At 40.6% G+C, this 21,468-nt stretch overlaps 3 protein-coding genes across 3 annotated transcripts; 1 reads left to right on the forward strand and 2 right to left on the reverse strand.

Moving 5' to 3' along the window:
• Positions 1 to 1,406: 1,406 nt before the first annotated feature.
• Positions 1,407 to 5,293, reverse strand: socs9 (suppressor of cytokine signaling 9). Its single transcript, XM_026298928.1, has 2 exons — positions 5,169 to 5,293; positions 1,407 to 3,485 (listed from the first exon to the last, which is right to left on the reverse strand). The coding sequence occupies exon 2, from the start codon at positions 3,319 to 3,321 to the stop codon at positions 1,684 to 1,686; it is 1,638 nt and encodes a 545-aa protein (XP_026154713.1). The 5' UTR covers positions 3,322 to 3,485; positions 5,169 to 5,293; the 3' UTR covers positions 1,407 to 1,683.
• An 830-nt stretch (positions 5,294 to 6,123) lies between these two features.
• On the reverse strand, positions 6,124 to 17,992 carry samd4b (sterile alpha motif domain containing 4B). The gene is made up of 13 exons (XM_026330902.1): positions 17,677 to 17,992; positions 16,033 to 16,545; positions 15,418 to 15,888; positions 15,053 to 15,295; positions 14,804 to 14,913; positions 14,396 to 14,482; positions 13,748 to 14,021; positions 13,448 to 13,533; positions 13,013 to 13,128; positions 12,504 to 12,702; positions 11,525 to 11,651; positions 10,351 to 10,434; positions 6,124 to 8,319 (listed from the first exon to the last, which is right to left on the reverse strand). Exons 2-13 carry the CDS (start codon positions 16,226 to 16,228, stop codon positions 8,291 to 8,293), a joined length of 2,022 nt encoding a protein of 673 aa, XP_026186687.1. The 5' UTR covers positions 16,229 to 16,545; positions 17,677 to 17,992; the 3' UTR covers positions 6,124 to 8,290.
• Positions 17,993 to 18,808: 816 nt separating this feature from the next.
• gmfg (glia maturation factor, gamma) lies at positions 18,809 to 21,437 on the forward strand. The gene is made up of 7 exons (XM_026298131.1): positions 18,809 to 18,955; positions 19,346 to 19,442; positions 19,600 to 19,649; positions 19,732 to 19,781; positions 19,897 to 19,979; positions 20,173 to 20,246; positions 20,584 to 21,437. The coding sequence occupies exons 1-7, from the start codon at positions 18,953 to 18,955 to the stop codon at positions 20,653 to 20,655; spliced, it is 429 nt and encodes a 142-aa protein (XP_026153916.1). The 5' UTR covers positions 18,809 to 18,952; the 3' UTR covers positions 20,656 to 21,437.
• The last annotated feature ends 31 nt before the right edge of the window (positions 21,438 to 21,468 follow it).

Consider the following 21,468-nt stretch of genomic DNA (forward strand, 5'->3'; position numbering starts at 1 on the left):
AGATTTTTGAATGCAGAATTAATGCTTCCTTGGAACTACTGTTTAAATTATAGCCCTTTCATTATTGGATGAGTGCTTGTCATGGATGATTTGCATCCCATCCTGCATATCAAAAAGCCCATCTCAAGGAGAAAACAGCAGCACAGTGGTTCAGAGGACGGCCTGGGATCCATTCTCCATGCCTTTGTGATTATTACTAAGCACATGTAACAATTAGTAGTGTGGTCTCTTGTGTGTTTTCATTAATACAAAATTCTGTTCACACAGGAGTAAATGACTCCACATAATAGGTTAATTTGTCAATTAATACTTAAATAAGACCTATTGTAAATGAATGCCTGTGTAGCACGATACTTCTTTTCTGTCTGTGTTATTATGGAAATGGATTATTCACAACATGCAAATCTGCTATTTAAAAGATTTATAGTGCTTGCCCCATTTTCAATTATTCTAAAAGAATACATTTTTTTTTCTGAAATGCAAATTTTAGTGTTCATTTTACATAACACATAACCACGGCGAGTTATCAGCGAGAGAGACCGCAGACAGACAGTGAAATTGGAATCTTTACATATTTTTTATACTTAGTTAATTTACTAGTATTTTTAAGTATTGTATTACAATGTACCACATCATATAGTGCACTATATACTGGCTCTTGCAAAGCTTATCAGGAAAATAAATAAATAAATACATTCTTTTCCCCACCTTTTTTCTTGCTAATTCAGGTTCTTTAGAGCTAATTTCATCACTGAACTGAAATGGAAGCTCAGTGCACAAAAACAGTCACAACTCTGGACTAGGGAAGATCTGAACATCAGTAACCAGATTCTGAGCAGAATTAGGTCTAAAATTCCTGGATTTCATCATCTGCATTCTGATAACACACCTGCTTCACATGCTGCTAACAAGTTCATGAAGGCCACATTTGATCTTCAAAACTAATGTGGACAGCTGGCACTGGCTGCATGAAATCTAACCAGAGACTATGATGCAAGGTGGAAAAGCAGCTGAATGATGAAGAAACAAAGCATAAAGCATTCATATACTCTGTATTTTTCCCTACAATTAAACCACAATACTGAACCTAACATTAAGGTATAATTGTGAGCTTGATGTGTGACATATACTCATTCTTGTTAAAAAGGTGAACAGCTACCTACCTCTAGCCCTTATAAACAGCACTGGGTTTAATATAGGAAACAAGGATTAATACTGCAGACATGCTGCACTTCCACACCTTGGTAACAAGAAAGAAGCCTTGGCGGTATGTGCTCCACTTTCTCAGCACGTGACTGATGAACAGCTCTATTATAGTCTTCTTGATTCACACTATGCCACTTTCCCCCACTGTCAGATAATTAAGCAGATTTTGTCACTGAAAAAAACAAGGGTATATGTCAAGGTAGTTTCTGAACACCACAAGTCTAAAGAAGTTAGTTTAATTTGAGCATAGAGAACATGGGAGTGTGCAAGATCTGTGAGATTACACATCATTTCTTCAGTGTAGTTTAGTACAATTATTAAAGACATATACAGCAGGAATAAAATAAATAAGTACAGTGCGGTGTAGGGTAATACAGCCAAATAGCATAAAGAACAAGACTTATGGTAATGTTCAATTAACTTAAGAGGAAATTTGCATTAAAAATGTCTTTAGTAGTTCATTTTTTTTGCTGTTCTTCATTCCCACCACGTGTCCATCCGCCGTACACGTACTCTCTGCTTATAGTGGTATTCTTTCAGGTGTTTTTTCAAAGCATTTGGAATGGGAAGCATATTAATGCCATCGTAAGTGGTACAGCTGCTGATGACAGCTCGGCAGATGTGCTGCAGACTGAAGGGATGTGTGCGGTGTATGGGGTTGGACAGCAGGGGCTCGAAGAACATGCAGGAGTTGGGGTCTTTGTAGTGCTCCAGCAATCCTGTAACTGTGGGAGCATGGAAGACACTCGGGTCGTGCACGTCAAAGCTAAAATTGTGGTTCCACTGTTCAATGCGAGCATGTAGTGAGCGGCCGTAACGGCGGAAGCTGACGGAGAAGAGGTAGTCTTCCTGGGCAGAGTCACGCAGGAGGAAGGTTCCTTCGGGCTTTCCCTCCAGCAGCGTCTCTGCCTCGTAGCGGTCCATGACCCCCCAGTAACATGGGAGGTTGGTGATCTGCAGCAGGTCGGGAACTAAACAGTGAATGTAATCGATCTGAGTGTGAATGCGGTAGCCATCGTGAGACTTGTGATGCTCTGTCTGAGGAAGGATGGTTCTAGAGGACAAGTTGTTTGCTGTAACCTCTGGGTCAACCAGAGTGTCAGAGATACTATCACAGGCATGGACAGAGGCTGACGCAGAGGCTGAGGCCACCACCTCATCCAGAGTGTCCAAACAGCTCTGCAGTAGGAGCTGGTGCTGCTGCTGTCTTTGGATGAGAAGCTGCTGTTGCTGATGAACAGAGGCTCTGTCAGCTCCGGCCAACTCATTCATACCATGAGCCAGCTTAGGGCCGTGTTTGTAGAGAGGGTTAATTTGGGCCGTCACCTCAAATGTGTGGATCTCTGCATTGGGTGGAGGCTCAACACCCTGTTCAATGCTGATGCGCCTGCGCTCTCGCAACCTGTCATCTACATCCTCCACCACAGAAGCCATGGCTGAAGTTGGGGCACTGCATACTACTGAGGAATCAAGCACAGGGGGCTTGGTAATGGGGGCTGTGTGTTGCTTAATGAGATACCACTTTTGAGCCAGCTCAGATCCTATAGGGAAAGGGCAGTCATCCAGCATCAGCTCACTGAGATGAATCTTACGTCTTGAGGCACAGGCAGCTGATGATGAAAAAGCCTGCAGAGGTGGTGCTGGTGCCGCCGGACTGTGTGTTTTTATTGGGAAACACTGTCCCATTGCATCTTGGATTTTTTGCCGAAGAGTACGACTGCTGCTGCTGGATCCTCTGCCATCGCCTTCACTATGTGAAGATAACTCACAGGCTGAGCCGACTGCTGCCAGTCCAGGCCTGGTTATTACTCGTTCCTGTCCCAGTAATGAAGCACCAATGTCCAAACCCTGCCATCTCCAACTTTCTTTCACAGGAGAAGAGGAAGACTGGTCCTTGGTCTCCAGGTCACTCAGCAGCTCACCATATTCAAAGCCATCACTGACAGGTCGTTCAGATGCTGGGTCATGGGAAGCAAGGCCTTTTTTTTTCCCCTTTCCCCCTTTGCAATTACCCCCTGCATCGCGTCTCTCCTCTGACCGGCTCTGTCTCACTTTGGGACGGGCCCCTCTCTCCCGATCTTTCCCTCGGTTCCCTGGCTCCTTTGGTAATGACATGATGGACTACTTGATGCAACGGCAACAGCTGTGCCACTCCTGGCAGTTGCCAAGGGATGACTTGTAATTGCAGTTAGCTTTTAGCAGGACGTTTTCCATCCACGTCTGCGCTTTGACACATCACAGTCATTACACATGCATTGCAGCCAGAGACTTCAAACAACCTGCAAAACAAAATGGTTATAATATTTTGAGAGTCTGTGACAAAAGGTGACATGATTTTACTGTCAACTCTGTTTAATGGAGGAACACGCCTCGACATAGCACCGGTCTGGTGTACCGGAGTTTGACGACTAACCCAGGGCTCTCATCCTGATTTCAGCTACGTGCAACCACTGACTTCAGCCAGGCACAGACTGAATTTTATTAGTCCTTCATGATTGTTGCTTGTCAGATGAACATGATCTCCATGTCATACTGTAGGATCTCAGCTGTCATTATGTCAGACTATGACAGTCAAGACACATCAAAAATGCACTCGCCTGGAGCTTTACATCATTAATCTGTGACATGTTTACAAAAATAATCTCTAGAGTTAATTTTGTTCATGACATGCCTTGATAATAAAAACAGAAAAAAAATCAAAGCCGACATTTATGGAGCATGGCTGGACTGGACTTCCAATTCTACAGAGTTAACTTTAGGCAATTTTGTGTCTAGTTAAAACATCCTGCCCCTCAAGAAAATAAACTTTAAGTAAACTTTGCTTTGTTCATATTTAGTTTTTAAACTAATGGCATCAAAAGTGTCTCCATATGAACGCTTTGTTATTTTTAGAGGTGAATGTGTGAATAGGTTCATTCACTCACTCACACGGCAATTACTGTACACTAATTACGTCATCGGGTTCGGCGCTCCGATTGGTTCTTGGTTTGACGTCATCGTAGGAGAAGACACTGCAGGAAAGTGAAATTTTGTGACACTGACACAATTTCATCGGAAGAAAACAAAATTCACTACAGCCATTAATCGTCTGCCAGTGAGCATATCAAATCAGACGTCAGATAATACAGATTTTAGTCCAGGATTATAGGATTTTTTTTAGTATTTCAAATTATGTCTCAGACGACTAAATCGGTGCCAAAATCGCACAGTGTGCGCCCGGCTTTTAGTCACCTATTAAACTACTAGTTCGTAGTGGGTTGGAGACTACGGCCTGGATCGGTTCGTATCTTAGTTTGAGCAGAGTTTTTATCCCGTGTACATGTCGCCTCTTTTCAAAACACATAGCCGACAAATGAATAGTTTCATTTCCCAGCAAATATGTCCTTGGCCACTGGTATAACATTATTTACCGCTAATGAACTGAGACGCATTTACACCGTAACGTCAACAACCCTGTCATTTACCGTACGTTAAGTTCACGGTAAGTTGGTCAGAGAGCAGCTGACTAACGTTACCGACTGTGAAGGTGATCTCAAGAAGAAGTTGATAGAGGACACAAGAGCCAACTCGTCCTTTTTGTCTTGACAGCGAGAAGGATGTCTCTAATCACGTTATGGAGAGAAAGTAGGTGATCGATTAAAAATTAAAAAAAATCTACTTTTTCCAATGCAACTTGAACTAGCTACAGTTAAGCAGCCATAAAGTGTGAAACTGTAGACTAATCGATAATTCAATCAGTCTTTACGGCGAAGTACAATAAGTTATTCATTACCGTTAGCTACCAAGCTAACGTCGTTAGCAGAGCGCTGTTTAGTGTCAGTAGGCTAAGTTAGCATAGCGGCTAAGTGCTGGCTATCTGATAACTTGTGTACTCTTTGTGTTACTGCGGAAGAAACGGTTAACGTGCGTTAATGATCACTTATATCCAGTTTTGTTCAACACAACACAAACAGTGAACATACCTCGTCAGTTGTTTTCAGGTTTACCGACGAAAGAGCTTCTTTCCTCTTAGACAAACTAATGACGTTAACAAAAAGGCGGCTAGCTCATGTTAGCTTCATAAATAACTGCCGAACCCTGCGACCCGGAAGCAAAAGGAAAGTGGCGTAATCTGTTCGGAGTACAACAGGAAGTCTAAAACACCACGCGTCAGAGGTGGCAGCTGCTAAAAAGGCATGACAAAATAAACAGACAAACCACAAGTGAAGTTGCAAAAGAACTGAACCTCTTTATTTGGACTGTCAATGATCAAACGGATGCCGCACTGCAGACCATTAACACATACAAGTGACAGTAAAAAAGTAGAGTGAAAGCAGGGGATGCAAAAGGGTTCAGAAAGTATTAGAAAACATCTGGGGTGTCATTAGAAATACATATGACTTGTACAAGACAAACCTATGAAATGTAGCCTACAGCTGGCTGCATTAACTCAATAACTAAGCCTGGCAGGGACATCAACATGAGCTAAGGACCACTTGGTAGATGTGTCCATATGACACCAGCTCTGTACCTTACAGTGGATGCTTGGTATGTGAACACACCAGGCTGAACTTATGATGTGCAGTTCCCCCAAGTTATTTCACGCATCGCTGGAATGTAAACATGGAGTAAACATATTCCTTGGCCTGTTATTAGTGTTCAGTTTATAATGTGTGGCTCAGATAAGCATTGTCACCCCCTGCTGCATCTTCATTATTAACAGACATAGATATCTGTTGCACTGGACCTCTGTGGATAGTTGTAGCAATATGTCAGCTGTCTAAAGCCTCAGAGGCCATGAAAAGGATAATCTGAGCCATTACTAACATAACACAATTGATATACAGTATAGTGAATAGTTAAAAGATAAGCAACTCCAGCATTCCTAACTCACTGAATTCCTTTGCGGGTATGAGTGTGATGCTTTTACTAAGTCAGATCTATCCAAGAGCCTGCTCTGAAGAAATCCATGACTAGAATGCTACTCAAGAGCACTGAATCAACTTATGGAGGATGCTGGAACTGTGCATTTCAGGCACCACATGAACAGTTTCTCAGGGTATTGGGCATAAAAGTTCAATCACAAGGCCAGGAAAGCTATTCTCTCTCATCACCATATGACCAGAAAAGCAGGTGTTACATGCCTCATATATCACTTGAACAAATCTGAGACTCATATGGAGTCCATGGATTAGTGGGTAGAAAGCTTTAGTTTTCAGGCTCTACCCAGCCTGCTCACGTGGGAGGAGGCTTCAGTTCTTTAATGTGTTACATAGTGAGACAATGGAATATTCATGACAACACATAACATAAATTGGGCATTACCCCAAAGAGATGTAAACAGTGACATTTAGGCGATATAAACATACAACATTAGTTGCAAGACTTCTGCTCTCTAGTTGTTGGTGACTTTGGGCACCGTCAACCACCACGTCTTCTATCTACAACAGTGCTGTATTAGTGTGGCAAAACATGCGATTATAGAAAATAAGCATAAGTTATCAATATCAAGGGAGAGTAAAAAACTACAATTGGAAAAGATATCTGTAAATAACCATCTTTGCTAGACAGACCTCTGATGGCTCTGCTGAAATAAAATCTGAATGTTATCCCTGCTATATGATGCAACCAAAAGTGTTCAAAGGTTAAGACCATATTACACATACATGCACCTCCGCTCTGCCACATTCAAAGACAGAGGCTGTATAAGACAGTATTTGATTCAACACTGATATCACATGATAATGTTAGGTTTCTGAGACTGAAACACACTGAGACACAAACAGAAAATATGGACATATCATCAAGCACCTTGAAAAGTATGATTCATCAAATCATCACATTTGACCATGTGAGGAAGTGGGCACTGTGATGGCGAGGCGCTGCACTGCAGAGCATTTATTACAAGATCAGGCTTCATTTTCAAGAGCCAATCATAAGGGGGCCAGAGGGTTCAGAGGGGTTTCATTTAGTACTCTAACCCAGCATTAGAGTGTAAATTGAAAACGCTCTACACTCCTCACTTTTTATCAATTCAATATCAAATCAGCTCTTGCACAGTACAAACCTCACCAGCCCTTATTCACCCCTTGGGGGATTCCTCGGCACAAAATGAGATTCATCATCATTTATGTAGTAGGGCATAAAATAACAGAGACAAATTGCAGCTGGCATAAATTCTTCAAACTGCTGTTCTTTTTAAAATAAAATTATACCATTGTGGTGCATTTCACTACAAATATCCTTTTCAGATTAACAATCGCACAACCCTTCTCTTTGGCTTTGTAGAAGTTTAGAGGAGGACAGTCACTTCTACTCTGACTATATGTTTAGGGAAAACAACCAAGACAAAAGGTATGCTTACAGTTGAATTACAAACTTTTCCTTAATCCATTTGGTCCTTCCTTTTTGTGCCTCTGCCACAAAAACAGGTTTTCTAGAGAGGATTAAAAAGAATCAAGGAAAGCAGTCTAGTTTCAGCCAACACAAGCCCTTACTAGCACTGGTGATAGAGTAATTTAGGGTCGCTAAGAAGTGTCCTGGTGTCTTTTTCAACACTTGTCTACAATCTCTCAGTGAGTGTATACTTGGGCCAATTACAGTTTAGTGCATACTATCAGAAAGAATTTTAAAAGAAGTGCCTTATGGCTGGAAATTTTCTGGATCTACACATTATGTGGCACAGGGGCGATGGCTGTCAGTGTTTTCTGGATAGAAAGCCCTGCTCCAGGGCAGGAGGAAAAGAGTAATTCATAGGGTGGAACCCCTTTAAGACAGCACCAATCCACTGTTTTTTCTCTCAGACCACGGCAAATAGAGCATCTGCACGTCATGTCACAGTCCTGCAGGCGACATGGAGCAGTTTGCACAGTTAACCTTTTTTTCTCTGTCCTGCAATATAATAATCATCTGTATTCCATTTTTAATAAACTTAGTTGTATATAATAAAGTACAAAAATATTAGAGAACATATACACAGTTTTTTTGTCATTTTGTAGTGACTGCTTTGCCTGTTTTTTTTTTTTGTAAGCATATGTATTTCTTTGTGCTGGGTGATGAGGAACTGAACAGGCCTCTACTGAAGTGTAATTTTCCTTTCTTCTTTTCATATTGTTGATGTCCGATCTGTTCCATCTGATGAGGAGATATTAAAGGAAAGGGTTTCAAGATACTTACAATTATAAAATACATGGAACAATTCATCCTTTCCTTCAGTATCCCCTTTTCCCTGAGCAGAAAAAATTATCGATTGCTTCTCAGATGTCCATGCATTTCTGAGTTCATGGCATGCTTTCATGTATTTTCCGGATATCTTATATTTATCAGACACATTTATGGTTAAGTAACAGCTAAATATGGTTAGCAGTGAAACCTTATTAAAACACAGAAATTATAAAATCTTACTTTCAACAGGAACCTGTGGGTTAGAGCAAATATGTATTTACTTATTGATTAGACTAGAGCTGCAACAATTAATATTATCAACAATTAATATTATCAATAAGATTAGATTATTAAAATAGTTGGCAAATATTTATCAATTAGATTAGATCTAGTGAAGTAGCTGTTTGCAGCAGCGCACAGTGACACGGTGAGAAGCTGCAGAGATGAAAACGGTAGAAGCGAAGAAGAATGAAAGTCATGTTTTCCATAATTACGCAAATTTTACACTGTTATTTGGATAGTGGTGGTGACTTCTTGTACTAGTTTTTCTGTTATGTGGTCAGAGAATCAGTCATCCAGTAAAATGTTTACACTCTCACGGCAACTGACACAGTAACTTGCACATCTCACCGAGCAGACAGACTCCTGTTTAACCTGATGTCGGTCCACACTGACTCTAAAATACAGGCATGAAACCTATGTCACCCTTAACCTCTGGACTTTTTAGACTTCATGTCTGTATTTCACCTGGTGCTTTTTTTTTTTTTGGCCGCCGTGTCTGTCAAGCTGATGATGAAAACAGCGCGCACACACTGCGGTGGCTAATGCAGGTCAGAGTCAGTGAGGATTAAATGTTTCTGTTTTCACATATAAATCCCATACAATGTCATGACAATCATGTCCAGAAATAGTCTGGAGTTGCCGTTTTAACACATACAGCCACAGCAGGAGACACAACAGAGCTCACACAAGGAAACATTGATTCAGGCTGGGGATTTGACTCCATCCCAGGCCACTCTAAATGCGAGCAATATTAGTGGACAAGCAGATAGACTGTTGCTATGCACTATGGTTGCTATGCTTCTAAGTTATCGCCTGCAGGTCACCGGGAAATGTCACGGTGCTCCCGACGGTCTGCCCGCCACTGGCTCACTACCCAGACTTTTTACAGGCGAGCCCTTAGAAGCAAAGTCTGGAAAATAGCCAGTCCATTTTTACATGCATTTCACCAGGATAATGTCCAGCAGTCTTTAAGTGTATGTCTGAAGGCATGTCGTTTAATTAGGGTTAATGCATCTAATGTTAGGTGTGAACGTCTAATAAACAAGTGCCTTTTTACTGTAATAAAATTTAAGATCTGTTTGAATGTCATTGCACATAAAAAGTTTTATTTTTATTACATGTGCAGCAAACTTGTTGTTTAAGGTTCATATTTTGACAATAAGACAAAACAGACTTCTCTATATTCTTTTGTAAAAATTGGATTAACTGAAAACATAATCAACAGATGAATCGATTATTAAAATAGTTGTTTTGTTGCAGCTCTAGATTAGATTTTCAGAAAGTAAATCAAACTTGGCTAAACTACACAAACTAACATACTTTACACTGTACAAACTCACAGACAATAATGTAATCTGTATCTAGAAAAGGAAGATGTTTTAAATTCCCCAAATTCCATCTAACTGAGACCACTCCATTGAACTGGGATAGCTTTTTAGAGCAGTCATTGGACATCATGATATAAATTTTGTCATTCAATTATACCATATGATTCACATGCCCATGCCTTTCTCTCTGCACTAGAGGAATGTCTGACTTGCCTAATGAGACTGTATAATTTAGGTTTTTAAAAATTGATACACAAATATCACTAATAAAATATAAATTAAAGTCAACAGACTTTTCCATCCATGTTTGCACAGTGTAGGATGTGCCTAGATATAATATATACAAAGATGTGTGATGTTTACCAGCCAGAGGGCTGCTGAGAACACTTACCCCCTAAGGCATGCTCTGTCATACTGAGGCACAGTGACTCCAGCGTGGGATTGATCTCCAGGTCAGCACCTGGAACTTGGCATTCTGAGGGAATGAGTAATAACAGCAGGTTTCTATTCAATTCAAAGGGCCTTTACTGGCATGAGTTTCAACAAAACAATGCAGACTTCTTTTCAATACCTATCAGAGCTAACAGTTATGTCATAAATTTACTGACATTGCACTTTTTGTTGACCTTTCTTTTGCATGAGAAAAACTGAAGGTGGGATTAGTTTGAAACAGTTTCATCTTCTTATCATTTATGTTGCTTATTGGAGTGGATTCAGTTATAAAACATGTGTACTGGCATTGGTACAGCTTCAAAAATGTTATCATTAGCTGAAAACTAACACTGGGACAGACTCATGCACAACCTGATAATCAGTCCGGGCAAATTCAAACAAGACAAAAAGCATCAGAGCACAAAATAATGTGCACTCTGTGGTATCTGACTAATGTAATCGGTCTGTACAGATACATGACTAAGACCCTGTCGTACCAGATGTGGTTTAGTTAGTAACCAAAAGCATTTCTATATATTTCCCAGTATGAAGTATTCATACATGGAATTTACCATAGTATGGATCTGGTCTGTTAAAAGTTACACATTTTTGGCTTTCACACAATTATTTTATGGACAATGTCATTACACTGAATCTGTTACAAGATGCCAAAGCAATTGCCAATGAATCTGAAATGCTTTTGAGGGGCATCTGGCACATGAGAAAAGGTAATGTATATTGTTCGAGCTGACACATTTTACTTATTTTACAGCTGACACACGTTTACTGCAACATACTGTTAAGATGTCTTGTTATTCTGTCCTTGACACAGAGGGAGAGCAGCTCTCTATTTTGGTAACTGACCAAATGGCCATTTAAAAAAAAAAAAAAAGAAGTTGTGTAGCTCACAAAAAATCTGACCCTTTCAAATAAACCCCATTCAATTAACCATTTCCAGTTTAGTTCGAAGCATACAATTTAACTGACATTAAAGGAGTTGCAGAAAGTCACCATGTTCATACTAATGTACACTAGTAAATAAAGCAGCCAAGAGTGACAACTGTAGTAAAGAATACAAATACAGACAGACTCACATTAAGGATGAATAAAAGAGGCTTGACCTCAAACAATACCTTGCTGCTGGAACATGAGCATGGTTTGCGGGGAAGTGTGGACAGGGAGAGAGTGTGTCCGCTGCACAGAGCTGCGACTCTGACTTGGCATACTATTACTGCCCCCAGGGTTGGCAAACCACAGGTTCTATATAGGAAAACACATGTTCTCATTACACGAACACCACTCATTCACAAAGGCTGAAAGGGCTGGCTTATCATTTCACTAAGTCATGTAACAAAAAAATCTTTAAGTTGGATAATAAAGCAATTTGCATCAAAATACACTATCATCGAAATCCCATGTGGTGTTTACATAGGCTCTTTACTACCAAAATTCAGACTGTATGCAAAAACTGATTTTTCTGCTTAACTTCAGCAAGTTTCTGTCTGCTTGGATTTGACAGTTCAGTGTAGCTGAACTCTCTGGCCCTTCCATAACCGTGACATATTAAGCAATACTTTGAGGTATGTGAGCAAGCCTGATTAAGAGCTGTAAAAACAATGGCACACATATACGACATTTATTCCTCAGCAGAGGCAGTAAATACAACACGTGGGCTTGCACATATCTCTGCTGTATTCAGAGCTTAACAAAATATTCAGGATTGACAGACAATAACATTAACGATGTTAAACAGCAGTGCCACAGTACTTTCTATTAATACAGACATACACAGGAGAGCCTCCAGCAGTAACGCCACTAGCTGAACTGCAGTGATTGTAAAAGGACCAGACTCCCTGAAAGTCCGACAGCAGTTTCCCATGGCAGCTTCTCTGTTCATGCTACGCTGAGCGTTGGTCAGTTAGCCAGTGTTCCCTGACCCTCCACATTCCGACATGCATTACATAGCAACAAGGCCACGTCTCCCACCGCTCTTGCTCTCTCACTTATCTGTCAAATTTTTTGCAACATTCTGGAAGCGGGACTTCTAGCAAATGTTGAGGGTGTAGTTACGAAGTGGCATAAAAACACCCATCTAATGACAGGAATACTAACTTGTCTACCCTGGCCTGCCAGCGCAGGATTAGTGAGTGTGTGGCGCGGAGATGCTCCCCCGATCCCACCGGGACTTAGAACACTAATGCGGCCAGCTGGGAGTCCACGAGGGGCCATCTGGAACTGCCTTTGCCCCCGTCGCCCTACACCTCCACTCACAGAGCCTGCTGTGGGGAGGGAGTTGGACCCATAGTTCCAGCTAAGGACAAAAGAAAAAACAAAGAAAAAAGCAAAACAAGAAAAAAGAAACATACATTAGAAATAAATTAAAGTTGGGAGACCTTATGAAAGTTTTGTTCAGCTGTTGAAGAAATGATCATATGAAAATAAGTTATTTATTCATCATTATCAGAATGAGGAATCAAGAGTGAAGAAGAAGAGGGAAGAAGAATCAAAGTAACAGCCAGAGAGCAGGGATGAGTGTAGGGAGAGTGTTGCATTCAGCTGGTGTGACACCTCGCCTGCTAAAGAGGGAGATCAAAGGTAAACGAAGGCCAGCAGAGACTCACCCTTTCTGTCGGTATACAGGCATGTCCAGCATAGCTTTCCGAGGGAACAGGCGGAGCAGTTTGAGGACCTGCTGCTTCCAAGAGACCAGCCTTTTCTTGTGAGTTTCTGTGAAAGCCTGACAGAGAGAGAAAGAGACAGCAGAAGAAAAAAGGCAGCCGATTTTCAAAGAGCATTTGTGGGGTTTTGGGAGACGTTTCTGGAATTTGTGATTCCAGAAGCATAGGAATATCTGTAGGAAACGAAAAGCCAAGTTTAATTGGTTTTTTCAGGAGCAAAACAATAGGAATATTACAGAATTCTCTAAGATTAACAATGAATGTAAATGTGTTTATATTGTACAGTATATTCGTTAGTTGATATTAAGGAATTGCACAAAAGCATGCATACAAATGATTTCAGGATAATGAGAAAAAACTTGCTATGCAGGTTCTTACCTCATGTGTCAGACACTTCTCAATGAGCTGAAGGTAACAGCTGATATTCTCCTCATCTGGTCTTGACACCAGCAGCTGGGTGCACACTGAAACACAAAGAAACAGGGTCTATACCTGCTGATTTGTGGATCTAAGGGGCAGTGGATATGGATTATTTATTAATGATCAGACCTGGACATAAAAGAGGTTTAATAGATGTTTTAAGACTATTTGCCATCTCAAAGTTATGAGTGCATTACATAACCACCAATGTAATTTAGGTCTATGTTTAACCAAGAAAGAAATCCATCATATTCTTACCTTTACCCATGACACGGGTGAACTGTCCAGCAATGTCGCCGTCTGAGATAGGTGTGGCTGAAGAGTCTCCATCACAAGGAGGTGGGTTCTGGGACTGGAAGCCCTCTGGGGCCGGCTCTTTATCTGCCTCTGTTTTTGTGGCTTCTGAAGAAGAGGTGGTGGTGTCCAACGCAGGCTGTGCTGTACTGGATGGAGTATAGGCCTTAATCGGTGTGATAATGATCTGTTGCAGCTCCTGGAGGGCATTACGAAGGTTTCCCCCTTCCAAAATATCCTGACAAAGGACGACAATCTCAGTCACAAATACCTGTGTAGGTTATTTAGAGAGGTACACTTTTGGCTGAAGGGCAATATTGTGAGTAAAGAGGAAGATATGTGTTGTAAATATGGATTTTAATCTTTAGCAGAGCAAACATTTGCTCCACTGATATCTTAAAGGAAGAGAGCAAATCTCTACCAGTCCAGCTCTATGTCTGTATCTGTGCCAACAAGCAGAATGGGGATTTCTCAATGGAACTAAATGAAGTGTCAAATAATCATCAATAGGTACATACTCAAGTGCATTTTTGAGTGACAATTCATCAAGACAAAACACTACTGGTCCTTTTTTTAGCACAAGAAGAACAACCCCAATCCCACTTGAATTACCTTTTCTAAAGACTTGAGCACACTCTGCCTCTCTCGCAGTTTCTGGATACTCAAGGCAATCTTATGCCGTGCTCCTTTAGTGACATTCTAAAAAGGAGAGACAGAAAGTAACAAGCTGGCATGAGAAGCAAGCAAGTCATTTCTTGTGGGAACACTGGGCAATTTATAGAGTTACTAAATAACAAACCTAATCACCATCTGTTTCATTAAAGCCAAGGGGCAGAGACAAAATCACACCATTTGTATGTGTGACTGGCTCGATATAACTGTAGGGTGCGTTGCTTAATTTCATGCCTCATTGAGAGTTGATATATCATCAGGTCTGAGGACAGTAATGTTCACAATTGATAAGGAGGATGGAACAATCAGAGCCTGGCCCCAGCATATGTAAAAAGGAGGTTTAAAAACCTGCGACTCCAGGTGCTGCTCCGTAAGAATCATCATCTCCTCATAGGTCATCTGGGAGAAAAGCGATGCATATTTATGAAGGCGGAGACTCTTCAACCATGCGGGAACATCTAGAAGAAACATGCAACAACAGACATAAAAAGCCACGTCACATTTCAGCTTATATTACCACAGCTGTTGGCTGTGGATGCTGTTTACAGAGCCAAATGTCATGTGGATCCTTGGCTCAGTTAGGCAATGAACTCTGACCTTTCATGCCACTGCCATCCTCCTGGAAAGTGTTGCGAGTGGAGCCCTGTTCTTCTGTCTGCTCACTGCCTGACGAGGCTACGCTGCTCTGGGGTGAAAGAGGTGCATGGTCTGTTGCAATGAAGTTCTGCCGGCCTCCTGTATCATCCTGGCTTACCCACTCAGAGCCAGAAGCCTGCGGACTGGAAGGAATGACGGACATGGACTTCTTCAGAGGGCTCGGCTGCATCTGCCCACCCAGACCTGGCAAAGGAAACAATCCAGGTATAAGGAAAAACAGAAAACAAATGTTAACCCCTCATACCATAATTATACTGTTTTTTATCCCCATTAAAAAAACAAAACAGTTGAATGATAAACATCACCTGTGTTATTGCTGTTGATGGGAGAGGACATTCCGCCTGGGAAAGGCATATGTCCGTTCTGGCCTCCTGGAGACGTGCTGGATGAAGGGGACTTGTCGTGCCAGGCGTGGCCAGGATCCAGAGCCTCAGCTGAGGTGGGCCATTCGTCTGAGCCCTGACGTGGATGGTAAGGGCTAGATGGAGCCCGTGGTGTATAACCACTGGATAGGTGCTCCTCCAGGTGGTTTAACCACATGGCCAGCGAGGTGCGATCATCCAGTGTGGTGGCAGGGTGGATGAGAGCATAGGACAGCAGCTGTCTGCTTTCTTCCACAAACAGACTACTCTCAATAGTGTGACTTAACACCTTCTGCAGCAGCTTCATGTACTCACATTTGGCCTCGCTGTTGCGTGGCTGCAGCAGAGGCAGATGGGACAGCAGCAAGGACACCACTTTCTCCTTTGGCTCCTGATGCCACTGGCTGACAATTGCTAATGACAAAGGGCAAAGAGTCAATTTCACCAGAAATTAGATGAGATTAACATTAGCCTTCTTAAATTTTAGAAAAAGATATAACTATCAGTTTTCCATAATAAAAGATAATTAACAATACACTTAGAAAACTCATGCACTACCTGCACTGTTGGCCTCAGCTTCAAGGATGTGAATCTCTGTGCAGTCTGCCAGCCAGTGTTCAAGGCAGATGTGTAAGAAGCGGGCCTGGGTGCGGGTTACCCTCTTCAGGAGGGACAACAGTGCCACCGTCTGTTCACACTCATTCCAGCCTTTGAACCAATCTGTGAGGATACCTACCTGGTCTCGGAACATCATGGCGTATCTCCTTGATAAGGAGAAGAGGAATGTATGGATAGGGGTATGGGACTATGAGAAGGCTGTACTCTCAGAGACAGGATCAGTCCAGCCCCGCACAGCGGAGTTGTAATTGCAACAGTCCTGGGATCCCCTCAGATTGGACTGAGAGGCCCTCACATGGTTCAGATGCAAAAACAAAAAACTGCAGACAGGGATGCTGTTTGAGTTACTGCAAAGTTGTCTTATGAAGTGAGTGGCAACTGCAGGTGGTAACTGCGCGAACTGGAAAAGGTTTTTATTCACTCTGGCATTTTCTGGATCACATCATCCGTGCCCTATTAAATCAACAAAATGACAACACAATTATTAACCACTTTAATTTTAAAATCTTAATACACCTACATTTATTCAAAATGTGTTTAGCTTTTCTAATTTTACTGTATTCACTGTGATGCCAATCACATCTTTATATATGAAGACAAGTGCACTGACACATCCATCCCACATATCAAAATATGGTCTTGCTATGATTTTAAAACACTTGGCTGCGTATAACGTTCTGCCCAAAGGCAGCAACCAAAGAATTCATGGTTTTCTTTGAAGATCAGCTTCAATGAGTGAAAAAACTAACTCATAGGAGATTCATCTTCTATAATGATATGACTGTAATAAATAACATAACACCACAGCTTTTCAACTGACATATAATTGTACTATACACGGTCACAACAAAATGAGAGAAGTCATATAACGGTGTTAGGATGTAGTAATAAACTTCATCATTTGATAGGGATTCTTGACAATCTTGCTCATGCTGCTCAAATTCTGCTACAATGTTAAAGGCAGGAGTCATTCACAAAAGGTGTGCCAAACATGTAATCAAAAAGATAACAGTCCAGGTCCATAACGCTGAGAGCACTGCTTAAAAACAACGCTGAGACAGACTGATACTCAAACCACAAAGACTGAGCCGTGTATTTACAGCAGCTAATTACAATCCGCTGTTTATTCACTACATACAAACGTCATGTGAAACGACACAGGATCCCTACGTTGACTGTCAGACCTGCAAGTAGCAGCCCCTGTAACTCTGTGAGCTATGACTGTGGTTACAGGACAAGCCTGTGTGTGTGTGTGTGTGTGTGTGAGCGAGCGAGCGAGCTCTGGGCAGCACACTGTTGCTGTGATTATCCCAGCCAGGTGTAGTCCCTTGAAACAGCCTAACACTGACACGGCTAGCCAGCATTAGCTTGATCGGCCTAGTCAGTGATGAGGGAGTCGGGGTTTGTATTGTTTTTCGTTGACGCTGTTGCTGCCCCTTTTCTCCGTACCGTACTTCAGCCACAGCGGCACGAACAGGCACGTTAAGACGCGGTTTAATCGACAACAGAGCGTAACTAGTTAACCACATAAAGTTATGAGAGTAGCTATTCACAATAAACGGCCTCAAAAGGTGTGTTGTTTACCTTTGTCAGTTGTCACTGGTTAGCGAGCTAGGCTACGGTGCTAATGCACAGCTAGCTCGACGGTAGGCAGGGACAGCGTTATCTCCTTAGCTAGCTGCTAACAGATGCAATAACGTTAGCTTAGCTGAAAGAAGTGGAGATGTGGATCCCATGCGTGGCGCTTCTCAAGAGTATTCCTTTACAGCAGCGAGCTCCCGGGGTCTGACACGCGCCATGGTAAACAATGCATGTACAAAATGTTTATTGCAATACCAAAAATAAAGAGTGTACGCCTGGAGAAATCTACTTCGATTTTGAGTTGACGTAAGACGCAGGTGCGACGTCATACGTCTGGACGGCACGTAATGTTTTGTTCCGCCCAGTCTGCTAAATCAAAAGACCCCGAGCCTGTTATTTGTAAAGAATTAATCAGTGTGAGCACGGCCACATGGGACGAATCAATACCACGATAACTAGAACACATTCTTCCTGTGTGTATTTGCTGTAATGTAGAAATTACATGTGGCATGTCAGGGTTTTAGACTAATTTTCCTTACTGAAGATAGTCAGTATAGAATAAAATAGTACTGCAGGAAGTAAATCTTCCAAGTATAGAATAATTTGATTATTTTATTTCTAATTACTCGATTAGTCTGTAACATTAAATTAGTAAAAAAAAAAAAAAAGTTCATCACGTTTCCAAAGCTGGAAATCAGTATCATCAAATGGCCTTTAAAACATCCTTATTTTTGAATAATTTTTATTTTGGTGCTAAGGAGATTTTACAGCATGTATTTATTTACATGTCCTTTAATAAAAACGTAAATGCAAGAATTTTAATTTTAAGGGTATTGTTCTGATATGGTGTTGTTAGTTTAAAGGATTTGAGTTTGTTTCTGCCTCCTCCTCGTATGATAACGGGAAGTGAATGTAACCCCAACTAAGGTCAAAAAAAAAAAAAAACCCTTTAGGCCTACACTACTAAGCACAGCATTACTGCAACTACAGAAATCTTGGTTCTGTTCAATTTATGGTTGGAGGACTTTTTCATTACATATACAGAAAAAGATGGTGAGTATTTAATCCAGTGCATGACTGCGCTTCATACTGGTGTCACCTTGTGTTGTTGAAAAGGGGAAGCAGCACTGATGCATGATCTGACTGTGTGTCAGCCCTCCCCTTACCATCCTAAGGAGTTTCTCTTGACGGTCTGAGAGTAGCTGTCACTCTGTTGCAAACTGCTTTAGCAAAGGCGTGTCACTCTGAAGACAAGAAGGCAGAGAAGGATCCTTCGAGAATGGTAGGCGAAACTGATGCAACTGCTGGAAAGGTTTTACTCTTGTTGCTGAAATGTATTGAATTTTATGAACTATCATTCACATGCATTTTTGTATATATATTTCTTTTTACATTTTACAACTGCGACACCATCCACCATCTCTCACGCAATTTTACACAGGAAACTCCACTCTTGCATGTTGTAGCAAAATCATTTCCTGCCCTCAATATGTCACACTGGTGCAGTTAATGTTTAATGCAAGGTGGATAGAGACCCTGATGTCTGAATTTACCCTTTCTTTTTTTGTTTCTATTCCTGACTTGTACCAATCTGCTTAACTTTATCAGAGGCCCAGGAGCATCAGGAGATATTTTCATGTTTCTTTAAGTACATTTTTGTGTTGTGTTGCAGTCAGACACTCTGGTTGTGTGCGAAGTGGATGAAAGTTTGAAAGATAAACTGAAAAAGTTCCGATTTCGAAAGGAGACCAATAATGCTGCTATAATAAGTAAGTATCCCTTGCGAGTGGTGAATGTCATAATCACTTCCATATCTCCACCACATTAGTACATACATCAAAGTGAATATAAACCCTATACAAATACTAGTACATCAACAAATCAAAAACTAAACAAAAACTCTGAACAATCACATTTATCACCTAGTGAAAATAGACATGGAGAAACAACTTGTCGTCCTCGAGGAGGAATATGAGGCAAGTAAAAATGTTATAATTCTCATTTTTAGGTAATTACGTTCAGAGTTGAGAGTAACTTTCTTTCAACTTTGTCTTTCAGAACATCTCATTGGATGAGTTGAGAGATGAACTTCCAGAGCGTCAACCCAGATATCCTCACTGAATGTTGTGTGAATATCAAAAAAAAGAAATGTACACGAAGTATATTTGTGGACAGTGTTTCAATATAGCTGAAGTCTGTAGTTTGACCTTAACAGCAGTGCACATTCATTGTCTACAGCTACAAGTATGTCCATGATGATGGTAGGGTGTCCTACCCTTTGTGTTTCATATTCTCCAGTCCAGTGGGTAAGGATTCATCTTGTCAAAACAAATCTTTATTTATACATTGATCTGTTATTAGAAGAATAACTAAAATGCCAAATAAACAGGTACCTTTTTTTATTATAGCAGTTATTGTTATAGTTTATAGTGATAGCTTTTACTGAGGTATGGTCAGTTCATACAACACCTTGAAACATGGTCAATTTCATATTAACAGGATGTAAGCCAGAGCAACAGATGATGTACGCAGGCAGCAAGACTCGGTTGGTCCAAACTGCAGATTTCACAAAGGTAATTATTGCAATATTTAATCTATATTTCATCATGTCATTTAATGCTATTTTAACAATATTTTAAATGTAAAAAAAAATCCTTAAATATACACAGCACATTACCAGCAGCACAAGGATTCCAATCACAGAGCCTATTGCAATATGAGGCATTTTTCCTCTTGACTTGTTTGATTGTTATAAACTATAAATGTAAATGGGTGACTGTACATTAGGAGATGATTTTATAATGACAAAATCACAATTACAATTTATGTTAATACCTTGATGAATTATAGCTTGGATTAAATATCATACTAATTGAAGTCCATTTTTATGATTTTCTGTTTTACTTTGAGGTTTTTGAAACAAGAAACACTGATGACTTGACAGAAGAATGGCTGAAGAACAAGCTGGCATTTTTCCGCTGAACATGCATCTTCCATGCTTCCTATCAGTGGCGGCTGGTGAAAAATGTTTTAGGTCGGGCTGTGCCAAATTTACTTAGTTCACTAACCATCCCAATACAAATAAAGAACTGCATGGCAATAACATAACTTATGGTCTTGGAAATGTTCAGCAGTTATTTAATGTCAACATTAAAATGCCTGGCCATTACACAAAGGCAAAATATACATAAACAATATATCAATTAATAATATAATATTAGGCTCTATACTTATATATATATATATAATATAAATATTTAAGGATACAGGTCAATTTAATCTGTCTAGGGAGTACTGCTATATATTGCTATATAAGTTGTGTTTTGTGGTTGTGTGGCCTTTGACCAGTAGGGTGTTGCTATGTGTATGTCTGAAATCATTTATTGGCTGTACTATGTCACTGACTGGGCGATGTTTAGTTCTCCCCAAAGTTGAGCTGCTGCAGGTTTTTTTATTTTTAATACTGATTTATATTTAATATATTACCTATTTTTCCCACAATATTTTCTAATACTCATACTAGTAATATTAATTACTTTTAATTATGTTTACTTAACAAATAAATATATATTTTTAAAGTTTCACCGGTGTGCAGGGGTGGGACGGTGCCCTCTATTGGCCAGCCGCCACTGCTTCCTATACATTTTTCTGTGTGAAACATGCCATTTGATTTCAATTTTCAATCTTTTTGTATGTTGCTGATATCAAATCCTTTAGTGTGTGAATCATCTCGTCAGATTTGCATTGAAACCATATTCATATTAGATGCAATCTCCTATTGTTTTCCACCAAAAG

This window comes from Mastacembelus armatus, chromosome 13 (genome assembly GCF_900324485.2).
Source record: "Mastacembelus armatus chromosome 13, fMasArm1.2, whole genome shotgun sequence".
Lineage (NCBI taxonomy): Eukaryota > Metazoa > Chordata > Actinopteri > Synbranchiformes > Mastacembelidae > Mastacembelus > Mastacembelus armatus.

Bases quoted from the DNA above. Each gene is read 5' to 3' on its own strand.
- socs9 (XM_026298928.1), bottom strand. From the start codon at position 3,321: ATGTCATTACCAAAGGAGCCAGGGAACCGAGGGAAAGATCGGGAGAGA.
- samd4b (XM_026330902.1), bottom strand. From the start codon at position 16,228: ATGATGTTCCGAGACCAGGTAGGTATCCTCACAGATTGGTTCAAAGGC. The intron at 14,483-14,803 runs GTTTTTAAACCT...TCTCCTTTTTAG, and splicing joins AGCAGCACCTGGAGTCGCAG to AATGTCACTAAAGGAGCACG. The intron at 13,534-13,747 runs GTAAGAATATGA...TTTGTGTTTCAG, and splicing joins CACCCGTGTCATGGGTAAAG to TGTGCACCCAGCTGCTGGTG.
- gmfg (XM_026298131.1), top strand. The intron at 19,782-19,896 runs ATATCCTCACTG...ACAGCAGTGCAC, and splicing joins CTTCCAGAGCGTCAACCCAG to ATTCATTGTCTACAGCTACA. The intron at 20,247-20,583 runs GTAATTATTGCA...TTTTACTTTGAG, and splicing joins AAACTGCAGATTTCACAAAG to GTTTTTGAAACAAGAAACAC.